Source organism: Bos indicus x Bos taurus, chromosome 2 (genome assembly GCF_003369695.1).
Source record: "Bos indicus x Bos taurus breed Angus x Brahman F1 hybrid chromosome 2, Bos_hybrid_MaternalHap_v2.0, whole genome shotgun sequence".
Classification (NCBI taxonomy): Eukaryota; Metazoa; Chordata; class Mammalia; order Artiodactyla; family Bovidae; genus Bos; species Bos indicus x Bos taurus.
In genome coordinates, this window is record NC_040077.1 from 14,194,432 (window position 1) to 14,217,894 (window position 23,463).

The 23,463-nt window shown below is 37.4% G+C and overlaps 1 protein-coding gene across 7 annotated transcripts in view; it reads left to right on the forward strand.

Moving 5' to 3' along the window:
- Positions 1-23,463, forward strand: part of PDE1A (phosphodiesterase 1A) — a 394,734-nt gene that overhangs the window by 267,702 nt on the left and 103,569 nt on the right. For all 7 annotated transcript variants that reach the window (XM_027556059.1, XM_027556049.1, XM_027556069.1 and 4 more), the window contains one exon: positions 2,917-3,030. In XM_027556059.1, the coding sequence (XP_027411860.1) occupies positions 2,917-3,030 (114 nt within the window). The remainder of the gene's footprint in view (positions 1-2,916; positions 3,031-23,463) is intronic.

The following is a 23,463-nucleotide window of genomic DNA, read 5'->3' on the forward strand; positions in this document are numbered from 1 at the left end:
TGAGGGTCGGACACGACTGAGCGACTTCACTTTCACTTTTCACTTTCCTGCATTGGAGAAGGAAATGGCAACCCACTCCAGTGTTCTTGCCTGGAGAATCCCAGGGACGGGGGAGCCTGGTGGGCTGCCGTCTATGGGGTCGCACATAGTCGGACACGACTGAAGTGACTTAGCAGCAGCAGTTGTCTGTAAGACATCTTTGGCTTACCCAAGATCACAAAGATTTTGTCCTATGTTTTCTTCTATGTTTATAGTTTTAGGATATGCATTTAGATCTGTGATGCAGGTATGGAACAAAGTTCCTTTTACACATGGATATTTCTAATTATCCAGCATAACTTGTTGTGAGGTTATCCTTTTTCCTCTAAATTATCTTTTCATCTTTTCCCAAAATAAATTACCTATATATTTGTGGGTCTGTTTTTAACTTTATAAATCTATTGATTTATCTATTGTATTATCTGGGTGCTAATAATGCAGTGTATTGTGCCATTTATACTGTACTGACTACTGTAGCTTTAGAATCTCTTGAAGTAGTGTAAATTCCCCAGCTTTGTTCTTTTTGTTAAATTTGACTATTCTAGCTCCTTGATTCAATGTGAATTTCAGAATCAGCATGTCAATATATACAATAACAAGAGAGCCTGCTGGGATATTTACTGGGGTTACATTGAATCTATAAATAAATTTTTGGAGAAATGACATGAAAACAATATTGAGTCAATCCGTAAGCATGGGTGTATCTTTCCATTTATTTAGATCTATGGTTTTTCCTTTCAACAATGTTCTGTAGTTTTCAGTGTATAGGGCTTGCACATACTTTGTCACATTTATGGCTAGGAATTTTACATTTTCAGAACTATTGTAAATAGTATTGCTTTATATTTTAATTTCAGATTGTTCATTATTATTGTATAGCATGATATTGATTTTTGCATCTTTTTATATTGTAAACTTGTTAAAATCATTTATTACATTTTATCACTTCTAGTAACTCTTTGGTGTATTTCATCAGATTTGCTACTTAGACAATCACATTTTCTGTGAACAAAGACAGTTTTATTTCTTTCTTTCCAACATGAATACCTTTTATTCTTGCCTTGTAGCTTTGGCTGAAAGATCCAGTGCAATTATGAATATCTGTGGTGAGAGTAGAGTCTTGTTCCTGATTTTGGAAGGAAAGCATTCAGTCATTTAGCATTATTTATGACATTAGCCAGATTTTTTAGACTTTTGCAGGTGAGGCATCTCCCTCTTATCCCTAAAGTGCTAAGGATATATGAGTGGTGTATTTTTAAGCTGTTTCAAAGTATGAAACTTTTTCTTTTACTTTCTACATAAAAGGAAATTATACTAAGTAATGTGTTTGGGTTATAGAATTACAAAAATCCCCTAAAACTCTATGTGTTGCTCCATTATTATCATATTCAGTATTTTACACAAGCCTCAGAGCCAGGCGTAATTTTCCCTTTCAAAGTAACCTGTTTTAGTCATTGATATTTATTTTGTTCTGCTTTGCTTACTCTGGACAAATAAGACACTTATCGACACATGGAATTTATTTTGCAGTGTTGTTGTCTGCTAATATTTTTTCATACAAAAGTATGTGGTACAAAAAGCAATTGTAGCTGCCTGGATAAGAAGTTTTAAGCTAGGTGTGGCTCTTTTCTGTGGAGAAATAAAGTTTCTTATGGATGAAGAAATGTAAAATACCATTGCTGAAATTTTTAACTTGTCTTGATACCCTAAACCTTGGTATTGGAAATCACTCAAGTAAGTTTTCAGAGAATCTCTTACACTATCTTTAAGGCTGTGCCTACAAGTAGATGTATTCCATTCTCTCTGAAATACCTTTTCTCAAGGAATTAAATTCTGCCTGCTGACAGGAAAATGGGTGAATTGTATTCGCAATTCTTATTTATAGTGTATAGTGGCTAAAGAATATGTTTTCTGTTGTTAGTAAAGGGAAGTATCTTTAGAAACACTTGGTTTATAGTTAATGCATAGAAATTTCTAAAAGTATTAGAAAATTATTGAGGTAATTTGTATTATTTCACTCCCTGAGATATCTATTTCTGCCTAAAAAATTATTACAAAATGTAGTGGCTTAAAACAACAGTATTAATTACATCACAATTTCTGAGTCAGAAATCCAGAAATGCTTTAAAATTTCTCAAACGGTTGTGATACATGATTCTATGGGCAAAAACATGAGAAAATATTTTGATATTTTGTAGTTTTGCCTTAACTGAAAAATCATTGCAATAAAAACACTAAGCTTGTATACATATATTTTTTTCTCCTCTTAATTATATTTTCTTGAATCTTTTGCCTTTTATTTTTATTTCTACTGCTATAAACAGTGAATAATTGATACAATATTGGTCAAAAGAGTACCTGTTAAATATTTCTTAGTGCCAACTCTGAAGAAGCACAACAACCATAGAATAAATTCTAGTATTAGGAATTCTTGTATGAAAATACCTATATTGTTTGAATTTTCAGAAAAACTATGCTTGAAATATGGTACATAAACCTGCAACCTATAGCCCTAATATTATTGAGCTGCTGCTGCTACTGCTAAGTCGCTTCAGTCGTGTCCAACTCTGTGCGACCCCATAGACAGCAGCCCGCCAGGCTCCCCCTTCCCTGGGATTCTCCAGGCAAGAACACTGGAGTGGGGTGCCATTGCCTTCTCCGAATATTATTGAGAGGTGAATATAATTTCTGATAGTTGTTTAAGTGATAAAGATTGGCCTTAGTTATACCTCAAATATACCTGAAAATATTGCTATTTAATAACCTGGAAAGATAAGTTGAAAGTTTAACCCAATTTGTATATTTAATATTGACTCTTTTCCTTATAGTCATGATAAATCTCTTTCTCTTTCTTTTTTTGGCTACTTTTGGAAATAGACTAAGATGCTTAGTGAAGCAGCTGGAAAAAGGTGATGTTAACGTCATCGACTTAAAGAAGAATATTGAATATGCAGCATCTGTGTTGGAAGCAGTTTATATTGATGAAACAAGGTAAGTTTTAACCTCCTCTCCCTTTTAACTTTTTTGCTTGTCTCCTTTTTCCCCCTTTTTTCTTGACCCTGCTTTCATATCTTGGCTAAGAAACCCAAATCAAAATCTTATTAAAAATTAAAATGTTTTTCTTGATATAGCTATGTTAAGAACTAAAATCCTTTCTTTTAAAAAATACATATTTTAATCTAAATGCTTGAATAATATAAAACAGTCGATCAATAAAGTAATAAACAAATTAAAGTCTCCTCTCCCCCTGCTCTCACAGTCCTTAGGCCCAGAGTTTTAAATGTCAGAGATAGATGTAGGCTTACACTGATTTTCACTGATGTAAGAGTTTCCCTCTTATCTCAAGATTTGAGTTCCTTCTGAGAAAATGGGTGTCACATGTCCATATATTATCATGAGAGGCATCTATCAGACACTGTATAAGGGCTTGCCGAGCAGCAGTTCCCCGTGTGTATTTGATAATCTCCATCATCCAGCCTGATAATTATTAATACCAGAGTGGTAAAAGGAGATTCGGAAATGGGAATTCATTTGAAGAGGATTGTTACCTTAGTCCTGTGGCTCTCAATCAGGCCATTTGCTTTCAAGGTGTCATAGGGCAGTTTCTGGAGACTCTTGGTTTGGCTGATGGGGGCTAGCTAGTGTTATAACAGGTAGAAGCCACGGGTGCCACTAAACATCATAATATGCACAGGAAAATCCCCCACAACAAAGAATTCTCTAGCCCCAAATGTTAATACCATAGAGGTTAGGAAACCTTGGCCTAAAGGACAACTGTAGCGGGATCCTGTTGAGAGAGAGACATGTACTTCCAGATGTTAGTACAGAAAAGGTACTGAGTTTTTCAAAGTCGAGAGGAAGGTGGAGGAGAGGTCTTTTGAAGGCATTGTCCAACAGATACGGATTTCAGAGGGTGAAAACCAGACTTTGTGGGGTGATTGTTGAAACAGAAGACAGAGTAGGAATCGAAAATTCAGCATAAATATCAAAGAACAAGATACCCAGTTGGTGTAGGGTGTTGTCTCTGAAGGAAGCACAAAAGCTCCTCAGGAGAGAAAAGGTAACCAGCATTTGCGTAGTTGTCACACAGATGACAACAAACCCACCAGTCTTGTAAGACCCTTTGACCCCTGTCTTCCCCACCATATTGCTGAACAAGAAGAAGCTGCATAGTGAGTGGGACAGGGGACCAGACGTGGAGGATGAGTCCATCACACTCGTCTACTCTGCCAGCGTCTCTGCCTTGTCAGGCCTGAGTGCGGGGCAGGTGAGAAGTGTTAAATCAGATGTGAGATTGAGGCGTACTGGACTTACACACACACACACACACACAAAATAATGTCATTTAGTAGGTAATAAATTCACAAATCAAAAATCAAAACAATATAAAATGGTACCTTATGAAAGTCTTTATCCACCTGTTTCTTAGTCTACTCAAGTTCCCTAACTCATAAATTTCTTATGAATATTTTCAGTGATTTCTTACAAATTTTTATTTCATATTTTCCCTCTGGCTCTCATAGAAGATAACATACTATTCATAACTTTCATTTTGATTTTTCCCTTCAACAAGGAAGCTTGATCTTCCCATATCATATACCAACATTTAAATTTTAGGCCGTAAGAATTTTTACTGATAACTGATAGAAAAGGGTGTGGTGAAGACCAGGCTGCACAGAGATTCTTATTCTCTAGAACAGAAGTCTGTTAAAGCACAGTGTGAAGTCATAAATTAAGAGAAAAAATCATAGGCACACTTTTAGAATGATTTTTAGTTAACTTTCACTAAGTGTACATAAATGTATATGATTCTTATACATGAACAGAGATTCAATGTGTAACTTTTTAAAAAAATCAAGTATTTTTCATAATTTCCTAGCCTTCATTTTTGTGTGTGGTTTTTCTTGTTTACAAGTTGACTGAACTTAATTTAAAATTTCTTCAATCTGTCTTGGACATTTCATTTTTTATACTTATTTATAAAACTTATGAAATTTTGCCTTTAATAATTATTTGGAAATTTACAGTATTCATCTTGTAATGATGTAATACTATCCAATTTGACAGAATATTATGTGCTTTATTTATTAATTTTTCCTTTATATTTCCTTTCCTAGAAAATTATGATCACATGGATATTTTTAACTTAGTTCCCCAGGATCCTTAATTCATTTAAACATTTTCATTTGAAACTTGCTCTTTTGTGGGAAGAAAAAAATGGTTCACTGCTTCAGGATACAAATGTGGGGTTTTTTCATCTTTACAATACAACAAAACATCCTAGATCTTAACAATACATTATTTCCAAATGTTTACTCAAATGACACAGAACTTCTCACTCTTTTATTTTAATCCTCAATGGCATCATGAATTTTAAATTGGATTAATAATAACACCCCACGTATGTACCATCTTCCAAGAAGAGTTCATAGTTTCATTAACTTATAGCAGTCTCACCACAGTCCTGTGTAGTTGGCAGGGTGACCATTACTTTCTGTATTTTACTAATGGATGCTTGGGGCTGGTGCACTGGGACGACCCAGAGGGAGGGTATGGGGAGGGAGGAGGGTTCAGGATGGGGAACACAGGTATACCTGTGGCGGATTCATTTCGATATTTGGCAAAAGCAATACAATATTGTAAAGTTTAAAAATAAAATAAAATTTAAAAAAAAAAGAACCAAAGCTCCTGAAGTAAACTGGTTTGCCAAAGGCCACAAACCTAGACTTCGGCAAAACTGGGACTAGTGAGTAAGGCATGACATCTTTCTTAGTGCTCTTCCCTCTATAACTGGCTCCTCTCAGAGTGTTGTTATCAAGCAGGATGGTTTTCAATGAACTGTGAAAGATTTAGATGACAATGTGTAAAATATTCTGATAGTTAGATTGTAAATTCTAGAAAAATAGTCCCTAACATTTATTACTAATAGCCTATTATTATAGCTATATGCCAAGAACTCTTCTAAGCACTTTAATGCACTATTTCATTTAATAATCATAGGAATTCTAATGAGATTAAAACTTATATTATTACCATTTTACATATGAGCAAAGAGAGTCACAGGAAAGTTAGATGGCTTATATAAGATAACACAGAGGATACTTTAAAGAGTGGAGTTAGGTCTTGGCAGGCTGACTCTAAAGACTGGCTTTAAGCACAATTCTCATCTGCATCCTTTTATTCACATCTGATAAAAGAGTGATTTTAGAGACTTCCTGGAGGTTTTGATGAAAGCTCACATGCTGTCAGGATTGTCAGGCCCATTGGTTTGTTGACTATGGTTACATCTTTTCTCAACTCTGCCTTCAACATCATTTGCTTGAAATTGCCTATAGGTAGAGTATTTATACTATAAAAATTGGCAAATGATACAAATCAGGATTTTTTTTTTCCTGATGAATATGTGGTTAACTATTTGTCATCATGCTACTGCTTATACCCAACATTACTTTGTATGTATCTTCTAAGACTAGTTTGATGATTAAAATATCAGCTCAAGAAATTTTAGAGGAAAAATACTTGATACTGCTTGATTTCCTATAGACTTAGTAAGATACAGGCCTTCCCTGATAGCTCAGTTGGTAAAGAATCTGCCTGCTCTGCAGGAGACCCTGGTTTGATTCCTGGTTGGGAAGATGCCCTGGAGAAAAGATAGGCTAACCAATCCAGTATTTTGGGGCTTCCCTTGTAAAGAATCCACCTGCAGCTGGTAAAGAATCTTCCTGCAGTGTTGGAGACCTGAGTTCAATCCCTGGGTTAGGAAGATCCCCTGGAGAAGAAAATGACTACCCACTCCGGTATTCTTGCCTGGAGAATTCCATATGCTTATAGTCCATGGGGTCTCAAAGTGTCAGACACAACTGAGTAACTTTCACTTTCACTTAGTAAGACACAGCAGCAAGCTGAGGATACTTTTTGTTGCCATGTGTATATAATTTTTAAAACTGCATTTGCCTTAGGGATATTAGTAAAACAGAGATAATTGAATAAGCATTTAGTTTCTTTTAAACTTTAAAAATACTGATAACTTCTGAGATTTTTTATTAGAAAATTCTTTTTCTAGAAAAAAATTGTTTCAGTAAGTATTCAAGAGAGGCATTTGGAGGTGGCTGAACCACAAAAAAAGATTAAAACATGATAAAGCAGGATAGAACAGAAATTATAAATTGGTATAAATCCCCCCTATACACACATATACATACATACATACATTACCTTTTCCCACTAAGCTTTAACAACTGCAGGATTTCAGTTAAGAAGATAAATCAAAGCACAAAATCTCTCTTGAAATATGATTTGAGTAGAAAAAATAAAAAACAATTTCTTTCTTTTTAATTTTATTTTATTTTTAAACTTTACAATATTGTATTGGTTTTGCCAAATATCAAAATGAATCTGCCACAGATATACATGTGTTCCCCATCCTGAACCCTCCTCCCTCCTTCCTCCCCATACCATCCCTCTGGGTCCTCCCAGTGCACCAGCCTCAAGCATCCAGTATCGTGCATCGAACCTGGACTGGTGACTCGTTCCATATATGATATTATACGTACTTCAATGCCATTCTCTCAAATAATCCTACCCTCTCCCTCTCCCACAGAGTCCAAAAGACTGTTCTATACATCTGTGTCTCTTTTGCTGTCTCGTATACAGGGTTATTGTTACCATCTTTCTAAATTCCATATATATGCGTTAGTATACTGTATTGGTGTTTTTCTTTCTGGCTTACTTCACTCTGTATAATAGGCTCCAGTTTCATCCACCTCATTAGAACTGATTCAAATGTATTCTTTTTAATGGCTGAGTAATACTCCATTGTGTATATGTACTACAGCTTTCTTATCCATTCATCTGCTGATGGACATCTAGGTTGCTTCCATATCCTGGCTATTATACACAGTGCTGCGATGAACATTGGGGTACACATGTCTCTTTCAATTCTGGTTTCCTCAGTGTGTATGCCCAGCAGTGGGATTGCTGGATCATAAGGCAGGTCTATTTCCAGTTTTTTCAGGAATCTCCACACTGTTCTCCATAGTGGCTGTACTAGTTTGCATTCCCATCAACAGTGTAAGAGGCTTCCCTTTTCTCCACACCCTCTCCAGCATTTATTGCTTGTAGACTTTTGGATCGCAGCCATTCTGACTGGTGTGAAATGGTACCTCATAGTGGTTTTGATTTGCATTTCTCTGATAATGAATGATGTTGAGTATCTTTTCATGTGTTTGTTAGCGATCTGTATGTCTTCTTTGGAGAAATGTCTGTTTAGTTCTTTGGCCCATTTTTTGATTGGGTCGTTTATTTTTCTGGAGTTGAGGTGTAGGAATTGCTTGTATATTTTTGAGATTAGTTGTTTGTCAGTTGCTTCATTTGCTATTATTTTCTCCCATTCTGAAGGCTGTCTTTTCACCTTGCTGATAGTTTCCTTTGTTGTGCAGAAGCTTTTAAGTTTAATTAGGTCCCATTTGTTTATTTTTGCTTTTATTTCCAATATTCTGGGAGGTGGGTCATAGAGGATCCTGCTGTGATGTATGTCAGAGAGTGTTTTGCCTATGTTCTCCTCTAGGAGTTTTATAGTTTCTGGTCTTACATTTAGATCTTTAATCCATTTTGAGTTTATTTTTGTGTATGGTGTTAGAAAGTGCTCTAGTTTCATTCTTTTACAAGTGGTTGACCAGATTTCCCAGCACCACTTGTTAAAGAGATTGTCTTTTCTGCATTGTATATTCTTGCCTCCTTTGTCAAAGATAAGGTGTCCATAGGTGCTTAGATTTATCTCTGGGCTTTCTATTTTGTTCCATTGATCAATATTTCTGTCTTTGTGCCAGTACCATGCTGTCTTGATGACTGTGGCTTTGTAGTAGAGCCTGAAGTCAGGCAGGTTGATTCCTCCAGTTCTATTCTTCTTTCTCAAGATAGCTTTGGCTATCCGAGGTTTTTTGTATTTCCATACAAATTGTGAAATTATTTGTTCTAGCTCTTGAAGAATACCATTGGAAGCTTGATAGGGATTGCATTGAATCTATAAATTGCTTTGGGTAGTATACTCATTTTCACTATATTGATTCTTCCAATCCACGAACATGGTATATTTCTCCATCTGTTAGTGTCCTTTTTGATTTCTTTCACCAGTGTTTTATAGTTTTCTATATATAGGTCTTTAGTTTCTTTAGGTAGATATATTCCTAAGTATTTTATTCTTTCTGTTGCAATGGTGAATGGAATTGTTTCCTTAATTTCTCTTTCTGTTTTCTCATTATTAGTGTATAGGAATGCAAGGGATTTATGTGTGTTGGTTTTATATCCTGCAACTTTACTATAATCATTGATTAGTTCTAGAAATTTTCTGGTGGAGTCTTTAGGGTTTTCTATGTAGAGGATCATGTCATCTGCAAACAGTGAGAGTAAAAAACAATTTCTTATAGAATTAAAATTCTGACTTTCTTTCAGGAATTATAGCACAATTCCTTAATGAATATGACTGTTTTTGACAAAACACTTTCACATGCAAATACCAGCATTTTATGATCCTGCTTTCAGATGTATCACTAGAGGCTTTTATTTTTCAAAGCTGTACAGTTAAAATCCAGAAACATGTGACCTACAAAAAGCTTCTGTTTGATTGTCCTTATTTAGATTTGGATATTGCCAGGAAAAGTACCATCCTTGACCTCATAAATTGCTATTCATGAGGGTAGGCAGCTGGCTGGGAGATACACTTTAAATGATGGAAATTATGCTTATTAATACTGCCCTGCAATACAATTTGAGGAGGACATGGCAACCCACTCCTGTATTCTTGCCTGGAAAATCCCATGGACAGAGGAGCCTGGCAGGTTACCATCCATGGTTGCAAAGAGTCAGGCATGACTGAAGTGACTTAGCACACACACACAACACAATTTATAACTTTATTTTCTTAATGTGAATCAATCTAAGTCTTACAATTACCACTGTTTGATTACAGACTCCAAATTCAGAAAGAGTGGGTTGTTCAAAGTCGGGATGCTACACTAAATACTCTCTTCTTAAGAGTTAAGCAAGTGACTTAACTTCTATATATCTTAGCTTTATGTTTGTAGATTAACAATAATGACAGTGCTAATTGCACAGTTTTGCCTTGAGGATTAAGTGTAACACCATATCTGACAGAATAAAAGTTAAATTATAAAGTTTAAATTGGGACTTCATAAAAGTTAAATTGGGACCTCCCTGTAGCTCACATGGTAAACAATCTGCCTTAAAGGCAGGAGATCCAAGTTCAATCCCTGGGTTGGGAAGATCCTCTGGAGAAGGGAATGGCAATCCACTACAGTATTCTTGCCTAAAGAATCCCATGGACAGAGGAACCTGGCGGGCTACAGTCCATTGGTTCACAAAGAGTCTGACACCCCTGAGTGACTTACACTACTAAAAGTTAAATAATAATAACTTTTTGTTGTAGTAATAAATGCAGAGACTTCTGGGTACATAACACAATAAGATATGTAATTTATTTTAAAAAATCAAATAATTTATTGACAGCAATTTTTGATCCTGAGAAATGAAGTCAGGTGGGCTTAAGTTACCAGGAAAAGAGAACGGAGTGCAAACTGATGGGAAACAAACTTTAATAGGATACCCATCTTGATTTTTAAAAAAAAATTTTTAATTTGCTCCTATGTCTTACTACATCTAAATGTCCTTACTTTTGAGAGATTATCTGAGTAAGACTGCATGGATATAAATCAGTAATTGAAGAAGTTAGTCTGCTAGAAATCGACTGAAATCCAGAGCACCTTGAAGTCTAAGTCCCTTGAAATCATCATGTACTAGAATTTACTAAGGAATGTTCACTCATAACACAAATATCTACTGAGTATGTGAAGTGAATACCAGACACATCGCTCATCAGAATCCAGAGTACAACTGTGCAGATAGCTGGTCATTAAAAACGAGTCAAGAACTGGGAAGATAAATAGAGGAATGAGGACTAATACCATAAACAAGAAACAGGGATGTTTGAAGTGAGAGAAAAACCCAAGCACACTGAAAGATTACAACAGGAAACACTAATTAGCAGCAGTAAATCATAACAAGAACATGGATATAAAATCAGATAGAAATTGTAGAGTTAAGATTCCAAACCAGGTATGGTTGGAATTACTTAATATTAATAAATTTAGTTCCCCAGCAAAACTCCCTATGCCTGTTCTCAAAGACATGGCTTCTAACGGAAAAAATTAAGGTTTAAAAAAGGGGGGTCTGGAATGTGCTAGATATATGGACTCTAGAGCTCAGAAATATGGTGCCAGTTAGAGATGTGAATTTAGGGATTATAATCCAGGAGTCTCAGGTTTTGTTTTGTTTTGTTTTGTTTTTTTTATAATCAGAATGCCTATGATAATTCAATATGTTGTGTGGGAACACACCATTTAAAGTTAGGAATGGAGCAACTTCAGAGGACACTCAGGAATTACAGACTGAAGAAAGCATATCTGGAGAATCTGGAGTAGCAAAGACAGGTTGCTTAAAAGGGTAAATCAAAATGCCACAGAAGAACCATTGAATGCAGTTAGGAGAGTCCTGATGCCTCTGAAATGGAGTTTCACGAAGAGAAAAAGCCACCAGTCATATTATGTTAATACGAGGAATTGAAGTGGAATGTCTCTAGAAGAAATAAGCTTAGATTATTTTTCAAGTATTTCCTAGCCCATAGGAAAAAGCAGCTATATAACAGTCTATTTAATAGGAATGAATTTTTTTTTCATGCTTTTTTTTAGAACAGAAACCTTCCTTGAACCTTAAGATAAAAAAGAGATTCAGGTTAAAGAGAAATAGTAACTATGGAAAGATTAGGTCAAGAAGTTATTCTTTCTAAGTTAGTGTAGCCACAGTGAAAAACAGAATGGAGATTCCTCAGAAAACCAAAAATAGAATAACTATATGATCCAGTAACCCCACCCTGGGCATGTATCCAGATAAAACTATAATTCAAAAAGATATAGGCACCCTTGTGTTAGCAGATATAAGTGTTTATATGTAGAATGCATGAAACAAGGTCCTACTGCATAGCATGGAGAACTATATTCATTATCCTATGATAAACTATGATGAAAAAGAATATTTTAAAAGTGTGCTGTTGTTGTTTAGTCACTAAGTCATGTCCAACTCTTTTGGGACCCCATGGACTCTTGCCCACCAGTCTCCTCTGTCCACAGCATTTCCCAAGAAAGAATACTGGAGTGGTTTGCCATGCCTTTCTCTAGGGGATTTTCCTGACCCAAGGATCAAACTCATGTCTCCTACATTGGCAGGCGGATTCTTTACTGCTGAACCACCAAGGAAGCCTGCAGAAAAATGTACTGAATCACTGCTGTATTTGTTGTTGTTGTCCAGTTGCTCAGTTGTGTCTGACTCTTTGCGACCCCATGGACTGCAGCATGCCAGTCTTCCCTGTCCTTCACCATCTCCCTGGCCTTTACCATCTCCCAGAGCTTGCTCAAACTCATGTGCATTGAGTCAGTGTATAGTAGTAATTAACACAACATTGTAAATCAACTATACTTTAGTAAAAAAGAAGTTAGTCTTAAGTTATCTTGGAAAGGAGACAAATAGCCAAGCATAGGTAGAAAATGAAGGTGAAATGGAGCTAACTATAGCACATATCTAAGGATCTTCAAATAAGCAAAACATGCATAGCACAATAAAATCAAAAAGGCTAGTAAGCATTGGTTTTTTTTTTTTTTCTTTTTTTTTTTTTTTTTTTCAATTCTTCCAATTTTATTTTATTTTTAAACTTTACATAATTGTATTAGTTTTGCCAAATATCAAAATGTATCCACCACAGGTATACATGTGTTCCCCATCCCGAACCCTCCTCCCTCCTCCCTCCCCATACCATCCCTCTGGGCCGTCCCAGTGCACCAGCCCCAAGCATCCAGCATCGTGCATCGAACCTGGACTGGCAACTCATTTCCTACATGATATTTTACATGTTACATTGCCATTCTCCCAAATCTTCCCACCCTCTCCCCCTCCCACAGAGTCCATAAGACTGTTCTATACATCAGTGTCTCTTTTGCTGTCTCGTACACCGGGTTATTGTTACCATCTTTCTAAATTCCATATATATGCGTTAGTATACTGTATTTATGTTTTTCCTTCTGGCTTACTTCACTCTGTATAATAGGCTCCAGTTTCATCCACCTCATTAGAACTGATTCAAATGTATTCTTTTTAATGGCTGAGTAATACTCCATTGTGTATATGTACCATAGCTTTCTTATCCATTCATCTGCTGATGGACATCTAGGTTGCTTCCATGTCTTGGCTATTATAAACATTGCTGCGATGAACATTGGGGTACACGTGTCTCTTTCCCTTCTGGTTTCCTCAGTGTGTATGCCCAGCAGTGGGGTTGCTGGATCATAAGGCAGTTCTATTTCCAGTTTTTTAAGGAATCTCCACACTGTTCTCCATAGTGGCTGTACTAGTTTGCATTCCCACCAACAGTGTAAGAGGGTTCCCTTTTCTCCACACCCTCTCCAGCATTTATTGCTTGTAGACTTTTGGATCGCAGCCATTCTGACTGGTGTGAAATGGTACCTCATAGTGGTTTTGATTTGCATTTCTCTGATAATGAGTGATGTTGAGCATCTTTTCATGTGTTTGTTAGCCATCTGTATGTCTTTTTTGGAGAAATGTCTATTTAGTTCTTTGGCCATTGCAACGGAAAGAATAAAATACTTAGGAATATATCTACCTAAAGAAACTAAAGACCTATATATAGAAAACTATAAAACACTGGTGAAAGAAATCAAAGAGGACACTAATAGATGGAGAAATATACCATGTTCATGGATTGGAAGAATCAATATAGTGAAAATGAGTATACTACCCAAAGCAATTTATAGATTCAACGCAATCCCTATCAAGCTACCAACAGTATTCTTCACAGAGCTAGAACAAATAATTTCACAATTTGTATGGAAATACAAAAAACCTCGAATAGCCAAAGCGACCTTGAGAAAGAAGAATGGAACTGGAGGAATCAACCTACCTGACTTCAGGCTCTACTACAAAGCCACAGTTATCAAGACAGTATGGTACTGGCACAAAGACAGAAATATTGATCAATGGAATAAAATAGAAAGCCCAGAGATAAATCCACGCACATATGGACACCTTATCTTCGACAAAGGAGGCAAGAATATACAATGGATTAAAGACAATCTCTTTAACAAGTGGTGCTGGGAAATCTGGTCAACCACTTGTAAAAGAATGAAACTGGACCACTTTCTAACACCATACACAAAAATAAACTCAAAATGGATTAAAGATCTAAACGTAAGACCAGAAACTATAAAACTCCTAGAGGAGAACATAGGCAAAACACTCTCCGACATACATCACAGCAGGATCCTCTATGACCCACCTCCCAGAATATTGGAAATAAAAGCATTGGTTTTAAACTCAGTTGCTCAGCAAGAGTAACAGTGTGGTAATAATTTTGACAAAAATTACAGACCATGGACTCTAAAACTCAGAGATCAATATGAAGTAGAGAGCAAACCCTGAGTGATTAATCACTGACTCTTGTGTAATCCTCAGACATTTAGAGGCAGAGTAGGGAAGATGGAGAAAAGAAAAGAGCTGGACTAATAAACACCTTTCTTTAACATTTCAATTACAGATAAAAGAAAAGCCAACAAAATTACCTTAAACAAACTCTCGTTGCCAAAACACTGATGACTAGTGCTGACTATAAGCCTTGGTGAATCAGGACAAAATGATATCAAGAGACAAATCTTTCTGTTTTGATTACTCTGGAATGACCTCTCTCTGATGCTTTGAGGGTAGCAAAACAAGACAGAGGTGATATTTCCAAGCTGTACATCCTCATTCCATTTGGAGGTGTCCCTAAGGAAATCAGTTTGAAGGGTATGTGCTAAGACATTGCTGGAGTTCGGTGAACCATTAAAAAGCAAATTATGATTTTTATGAATTCCATTTTTATGGTGTGAGCTGTAGGGAGGGGTGGCTGTTTGGAGTGCTGTGTTGTAGGCTGTTCTCACCCTGTAGATGGAGTGTGAAAACCAGGCTTAGAAAAAGTTGCAATAACTTTTGGTTGATTTTCATGTTTTTTGCCATCTGTGATGTGTTACTTTCTGCAAACTTTCAAAAACAGCCTGACTAGTGAAAGGGGGAAAAAAATCTGACCAGATCTTTTGAGAAATGGCTGACATAAAAAGCTCCACGTATTAGGTATGAGCTTACTGTTGTGATATTTTGGGTCAATAAAATATAAATGAATATTTCCTGAGTTTGAAAAAGATAAACTTTTTAATGTTATTCTTTTCTAATGATGATATTAATAACAAGATTATTTGACAGATAATTATATCCAAGGCAATACATTATGCAATTTGCATATATGATTTCATGTCTCAAAAATTCTATAATACGTATATTATTTTCACTATAAAGTTAAAAATGTGAGACATAAAGTAATTAAATTGCTTAGAATCATATAAGTATTATGTGTCAGAGACAAGTTCAAACTGAGATGGAGATTACAAACATCTTTTCTTTTCTTCCTTGGTAATAGAACCCTTTTTTCTTTTTTCAATTATTCACTCTTCTCTGGAAAGCCAGTGATTCATGGGAGACCAGTCTTAGACCCAGCCTTAGGATGGGTATATCCTAATTGATCCAAATCAGAAATTAGTCCTCAGCTCCCTAACCAGCAAGTTTGGACATGGACACGTGATATAATTTTGGCCAATGAGACAAATGGGGGTTCATCAAAAGATTTCCTCCCGTGGAAAAGGAGTCCTTTGCTTCTGGGTATTGTATCTGGGTATGATGCTTGAAAAGGATACAACCATCTGGCTGCAAGCTTAGAGCTCAACCTAACACTAAAGTTGGCAGCACAGAAAGATGGAGGAAACCTGAGTCCTTGATGATACTGTTGACTACTGATTTTTTAAAAAATCCCTACTGGAGTCTTCCTATCTTCAACTTTCCTGTTAAGAAAAATAATAAGTCCCCCAATTATTTAAGCCACTTAGGGTTAGGTTGGATGTCACTTGCTAGTGAGAGCATTCTTATAGCCTTAAAGATCTCCCTTGCTCCAAAGCCCATGTTCTTAATCATCAAACCTTGTAGACAGTCACCTTATCCTAATAATAAGTCCTAACACAAATGTGTTATCTAAGATATCTAAGATAACTATTTAGAACATATTTTCCCATGAAACAAGGCAAGAGGTTGATTGAGTTTCCAAGGCAAATGATGAAATATATTGACCCCATGATACAGTTAAATAGCATGGGTAGTTCTTGGGTAAGTACCAGGTACTGAATGTCAGAGACTTGTGTTTTCTTATTAAAATAAAAAGGTGCAGTTAGTGGGTGGGCAGGGCGTCTAGCATCCTTCTGCTCCAGGATCCTAGAAATGTACTGGGATGTGCTATTTCCCCACTCAGTGTTTGACTTGGAAAATTTCAGGTTGGACTCAAGTGTCCTTTCTCAAGATCTCTTCTGTCTTCCTAACTAACGTAGGGCATCTTTAGACGATAATAGGAATGGAAACTCTACTCTGAGTCATCACATATTCTTCCATCATCTTTGGGCCTTTCCTCCTCTGGGAACTAGATTTTTGAAACTTAAATCCAGGAACAGGAGTTTTTCCTCCCCAGGTTATTCTGTGTCGCATATAAAAAGTCAGTGAATGAAGACATGGCTAAATATATGACCAGGGTAACAGAAAAAAATTTAATGGTGAGATTATCTTTTTTTTTTTTGATACAAATATCTTTTCACACATGGAGCAAGACCTGACTGAAAATGATTTTATTCCTCACCTAACTACTGTAAGTATCTCAATATTCTATAGCCTCTAAGACCAAAGACTCTCTGCCTATGTTTTTATACATTTATTCACTTACTCAACAACTATCTATGAAGGACACTATATACATTGATAATTATTTTGCTATTCTGTTTGGCTATTGTTAACTCCTTCTTGTCTTTGCCCTTAGTCTTTCAGCTTCATAGGTTTAGAAAGAAATATATTCCTTGTCTTCCTTCACACCCCTGTCCTTCAAATATATCCCAGCTTTTCTTAGTATCCATTCTCTGCTCCCCGAGAATTTGGTGCCTCTATATAGCATGGTGACTATAGTTAATAATACTGCAGTGCATTTTAAGAGTGTCTAAGAGAATAGATCCTAAAAATTGAGAAATTGACTCCTATTTTTCAGTTAAGTAACATACAGATTATTCTTGTTCATAAAATCAGCTTAAAGATTTATTAATTAAGATACTTTTACTGAGATTCTTCTGCTAGTTCCTTCCTATATTGTTCACTCACTTTTCTCATAGTGGAATAATGAGCATATGAAATAATAAGTACTGCTAAGTCCACACTGCAGAAAAAGATTAAATCTTACTTCCTTGGCCATGATCTTCCATTAATTGGCACACCATGAATGGGTGAGAGCAGTTCTCAAAGTGTTCATCAGAATCACCTGGAGGGCTTGTTAAGTCAGCAAGTCTGGACTAGAGCCCTTGAAGTTCCAGGTTTAACAAGTTCCCAGTTGCTGCCAGTTCTGCCAGTCCAGAGACCACACTTATAGAGAATGTCGAATTAAGCTTCAATAGGAAAGATATACAGAGAATGTTGGGCTTCCCTTGTGGCTTCAGAGGTAAAAAATCCACCTGCCAGTGCAGTAGACTCAGAAGACATGGGTTTGATCGCTCGGTCAGGAACATCCCCTGGAGGAAGAAATGGCAACCCACTCCAGTATTCTTACCTGGAAAATTCCACAGACAGAGGAACCTGGCAGCTACAGTCCATATGATCACAAAGAGTTGGACACAACTGAATAGACATGCAGACATAGAGAATGTTAGAAATTTAATGGCTAGAATTTTGAGGCCTTATCAAAGGAGTGTGGCCCAAATATTGCCCCAAGTTGTATATGAAGCTTGGGGGCTAAAATGCCTCCCCAAACCAGGAAATTTCATCATGCACTAGGAGCAGTAGGCAAGGGGCGCTGAATGGAGACAAGTAGTGCTTTGAGCAACAGCTCTTGGGGCATAGAGGAGGCCTGTTCTTTGGTCTATAGTGTAATCACCTCTCCCAGATCTGGAAAACTGTGGCCTTAGGCTTCATCTCTGGGCCACAACCTCAACTTTTTTCTTCAGCCTGCAACTTGGTGAGCCATGGAAGGACACTTACTCAAATCGACCTTGGAATACCCTCCTCTCTGTCTCATTACCTTGATTAAAAGAGGCAGCATATCATTCTCTGAAAAGTGGGACAGGAAGATCAATGCTAGGTAGATATTGTAGAATTGTCATAAAATGTAACACAAAATGTACCATTTTCAGTGTACAATTCAGCGGAGTTAAGTACATTTGCAGTGTTGTACAACTATTATCACTATCCATTTCCAAAACCTTTTCATGATCCCAAACAGAAATTCTGTACCATTAAACAATAACTCCCAGTCCCCCTTTCCCCTCAGCCCCTGGTAACCTCTATTCTACTTTCTGTCTCTGTTCATTTGCCTATCCTACTCATTAAAATTTTAAAGTAGGTAAAAAACATTTTTGGAGATCCCTCCCACTGCCTCCTTACAACCCACAGAATGCATAAGTTTTTCTTTGGTTCCTGCAAGTCCACTTTGACCAACTTCTTCCTTTACTGTCTGAAACACTTCCATCACAAGATACCTTCCTTTTACTGCACATCATAAATTGATCTGCTTAGACTAATTCATGCAGGTATATAAATGGCTGGGAGGTTACTGAGGGCTTGCTTTGTATCAGACACTATTCTAAGTGCTTTCTGTGTGTTTACTTATTTCATCCTCCAACCCCACCACTAGACATACTATTATTATCAGCTCTATTATCAGATGGTAAAGAATCTGCCTGCAATGAGGGAGACTTGAATTCGATCCCTGGGGTTGGGAAGATCCCCTGGAGAAGGAAACGACTACCCACTCCGTATTCTTGCCCAGAGAATTCCATGGACAGAGGCGTGTGGCAGCCTATAGTCATGGGGTCACAAAAAGTCAGACATGACTGAGTGACTCTCAGTTCACGACTTATCACTATTATTATCTCTCTTTTATTGACAAAGAAACTGAGATTCAAAAGATGGACTGTTGGTTTCTAAGACCACACAGCTAATAGATGATGAAGCCAGGATTCCAACTCCTGAGGCAGTTTCTCTTAACTGCAGAGGATGCTTACTAATCAAAAAAATTGGTAATTAGTGGAATGTCAGGCTTTGAGCCTAGAGGAATATTTTTGAAGATATTTTGAGCCAAAGGACTTCCTGGTAGGAAGCCAAAAGTCATCAGTGAGGCCTAGGGCAGTTTTCTGCTTTACCCGTTCCCTTCATTTCCATCTCCCAACTGACTCCCTAAATACAATCTTGATCCTGACCCTCTGAGATCCTAACCCCTTCTCAGAGCCTCCCCCAACATTTCCTGGCTCTCTTTCCTGTCCCAGGTGATGACCCTCCCATTCCTGGAACTCTGCTTCCTTTGGTGGGTATAGGGGAGGTGCAGAGCCTTGGGCCTTAACTTTCACAGAGGCCTAGTCAGGTAGACAGAAAAATAAAATTGCCAAAACACCAAAACCAAACAAATAAAAAAAAAAGCTGTTGAAATAAATTTGTGAGCCTGCCATTTTAAGTCTTTTGAAACAAGGCAAATAATAAATAAATAAATGTATATGGGTGGTGCCCTGGAAAAATTAATTCAACTGTATTTAGTACTCAGGAAACAGGTTCCTAACAAGTCAACAAGGCTTTTCAAATGTATTACGTCTTTCCATCCTGATATTCAATTTATTTATCACGCTTCAAAGTACCCTGAAATTATACCATCCAGATATATTTCTCTCTAAGAAAATTATTCAACACACCAGTCATGGAAAACAAATTTAAGCTTCCTCTAATCATAATTCTGGTGAACCAAAGTCCTTTAAGATTTTTTTAAGATCAATTATTTTTAAACTTGAATTTCAACATAGAGATGGGATAGAGAATAATGATTGCTGATATTTTTGTCTGAATTTAAAGGGAGTCTGGACACTTAGTAAACAAAACACACATTTGAGGTAAAGAATAGCTCATCAGTTAAAAACTCAGATCCTGAAATCAGAGAGACTTGAGCTCAAAAAATGGCATGGATGCCTCTAGTTTTATGATTTGAGCAAATCACTTAAGGTGTCTATACCTCAATTTATTCATCAGTAAAGTGCTGATAGTAATATCTTCCTTATGGTGGTGTTTTGAGAATTAAATGAAGTAAAGCGTGGCTCCTTGCCTGGTTCATAGTAAGTAAGCAATAAAGTTAGCTGACATTGTCATTAAATCCATCCTCAGATGGTTCTGAAGTCTGTGTGAAGCTTGACAATTAGTCTTGGGGTTTTTTGGTGGAGAACGGGTGTGTGGAGAGGCTGCAGGCACCTCAGAGCATATGCATGTGTTAACTAAACAAATAATTCTAATAGACTTGCTTATGAGGGAACCACTTACCTCCAAAGAATAACCATACTGTAGAAAGATCAACTTCTAATTCTCCCAGTTATCCCAGAAGGAGTCACTTGGAGGGTGTTCACCAAATATGAGGCCAGTACCACCCTTAGCTCAGTGCCAGTGGAACTGCTTCCCTGGACACTGTCCCCCACATTACGATGTTCAGTGATGGCCATCTTTTGGTCTGCTCCTTCCCATGGGTTAGTAGGTCTCCAAGGCCAAGAAGAAACTGAGCTCATGACTTTTCCCCTGCTGGATACTCACATCTTGGAATTCCCTGCCCAGTGCAGTGTGCCCCTCTACCATATTTTGACCCTGAGACCCCAGAGTTCTCTACCCAAATGTCTATTAGCCTGTCTCCGAAGTCTTAATGGGCTTCCTCCTTAGGTCTTTTCTCCTGAGGGGGCCCAGGATACTGCTGGTGTGTACACCTCTCCACCCTTAAAGAATGGCCAAGAAGCAGCTGCTTTCAAGCTTGGGTGGATTGACGGAGATTGTACTGGGACCACAGTATCTACCTGTTCATACAGCAAGGGCCTGAGCTGCGGGCAGGCGCGTGCAGCCCTGTCACACAAGGAGTTGAGAATTCTTGTTTCCAACCCAACTTGTCAGACTTTTATGAAACTTATTAAAAGGCAAAAGAATAGAACAAATGTAACTGTTTGTTCTCTTGATATGTAGCTTTAAATATTTAGTGGTAAAATATTCAGAGATATGTGCTCCTACTGTGGGCCCAGCAAATATTAGAGGAAGAGGTGAATGAGTTAGTTTTTTGTTGAAGTGTGTCCTTTATAAGAATAATTTAAATCAGTTTCCCCTAATTGCATTTGGCACTTGAATTTTGATACTTAATAGGTATATGCGTGGGCACTGAATGCCTGGAAATAACTGTTTGGGTACATGAGTGTAACTATTTTCCAAGAGTCTACTGTGGACAGAAATGTTTTCACTGATATAATTCTAAGAGTCAGAATCCCATGACCTCTCCTTCCGTGGCTGCCTCTTTCTTTATTCCCTTTTCCTACAAACTCTCTAGTTCAAAATATAAGCCCTTGGGGAATTGTGTCATCAGATTTCAAGAGAAAATTTGGAGTATAAATAGCTCCCAAGGAGTGCTGATTGGAGGCAGGGTCAGTTTTCACAGCTCACTGGCCCCCAGCTTATGTTTAGGGACCCCTCACTTTCAGTTTTATTGACCCCACTGGGACTAAAAAAAGTTGCATCAAACACCAGCTGAAGCACTTTTCAGAGGTCAACAGTGCTAACATGTTGGACATATACTCCTGGCCCTTCTTTTCTGTATAGTGCATTTTAAGAATTCCTAAGGGAAATGTACCAACGATTTTTGTTTTCATGTTGTAAGTTTCTTAAACACAAAGTTTTCATTTTTTAAGAGCACTCATGGAATAAACATTTATGCTCACCCTGCCATCCAACCCTAGGATAAAGAGCAGTCAAGTGGTTGGATGTTTTGGAAGCAAGACTCATAATAGTATTTGAGATCTCATTTAACAAGCTACTTGAACAAATGTATGTCAAAAATGAAATGAGGGCAAACTACTCTAAAATGTTTGACCTGTGATAGTCTTATTTAGATATCTTCACATCTTAGATAAATGTATAAAAAAATTATTTCTGATAACTCTCTAGCAGCCCAGGATTACAGGATTACTATTTGATATTATACTGGAATTTCCATTCATGCCTTATCTAGCATGCTGCTACTGCTGCTGCTAAGTCGCTTCAGTCATGTCCAACTCTGTGTGACCCCATAGACGGCAGCCCACCAGGCTCCCCCATCCCTGGGATTTTCCAGGCAAGAAAACTGGAGTGGGTTGCCATTTCCTTCTCCAATGCATGAAAGTGGAAAGTGAAAGTGAAATCGCTCAGTCGTGTCCGACTCTTCGTGACCCCATGGACTACAGCCTTCCAGGCTCCTCCATCCATGGGATTTTCCAGGAAAGAGTACTGGAGTGGGGTGCCATTGCTTTCTTCTTATCTATCTAGCATGGTCAAATGAAATCTGAAGGTCTCGCTGTTGTGCTCAGAAGAAAGGGCGTTCAGGGCAGGTGCCAGGGAAAGGAAAAATGAATAAGGGAGGAGAGGAGAAATATGCTCCATTAGGTGTATCTGTTTATTTTAAAAATTCATATAAGTTTCATCCCCCTGCCTTTAAACTTTCTTCTATCCAAACTTAATTATCTTCACCCACTCCAGTACTCGCTTGGAAAATCCCATGGATGGAGGAGCCTGGTAGGCTGCAGTCCATGGGGTTGCGAAGAGTCGGACGTGATTGAGCGACTTCACTTTCACTTTCTTTCACAACTTATTTGTGTTTTTATTAGGAATTTCTTACCACGCTCTGGGCTTCTCAGGTGGCACAGTAAAGAATTGTCTGCCAATGCAGGAAATGTGGTTTGATCCCTGGGTTGAGAAGATCCTCTGGAGGAGGGCGTGGTAACACACTTCAGTATTCTTGCCTGGGAAATCCCATGAACAGAGGAGCCTGGCAGGCTCCAGAGGATTGCAAAGGGTTGACACAACTGAGCAGCTAAGCATGAGCTTGAATGTGTATCTGTTAATTCCAGACTCCTAATTTATCTCCCGCCAATTTTTCCCCCTTTGGTAATGATAGTTGTTGTTTTTTTTTTTTCCCCCATGTCTGTGGATCTATTTCTGTTTTGATATAAATTCATTTGTATCATTTTTAAAGATTCCACATATAAGTGATATCATATGATATTTGTCTCTCTTTCTGGCTTACTTAGTATGATAATCTCTAGGTCCATCCATGTTGCTGCAAATGGCATTATTTCATTCCTATGTTGAGTAGTACTCCATTGTATAAATGTACCACATCTTCTTTATCCTTTCTTCTGCTGA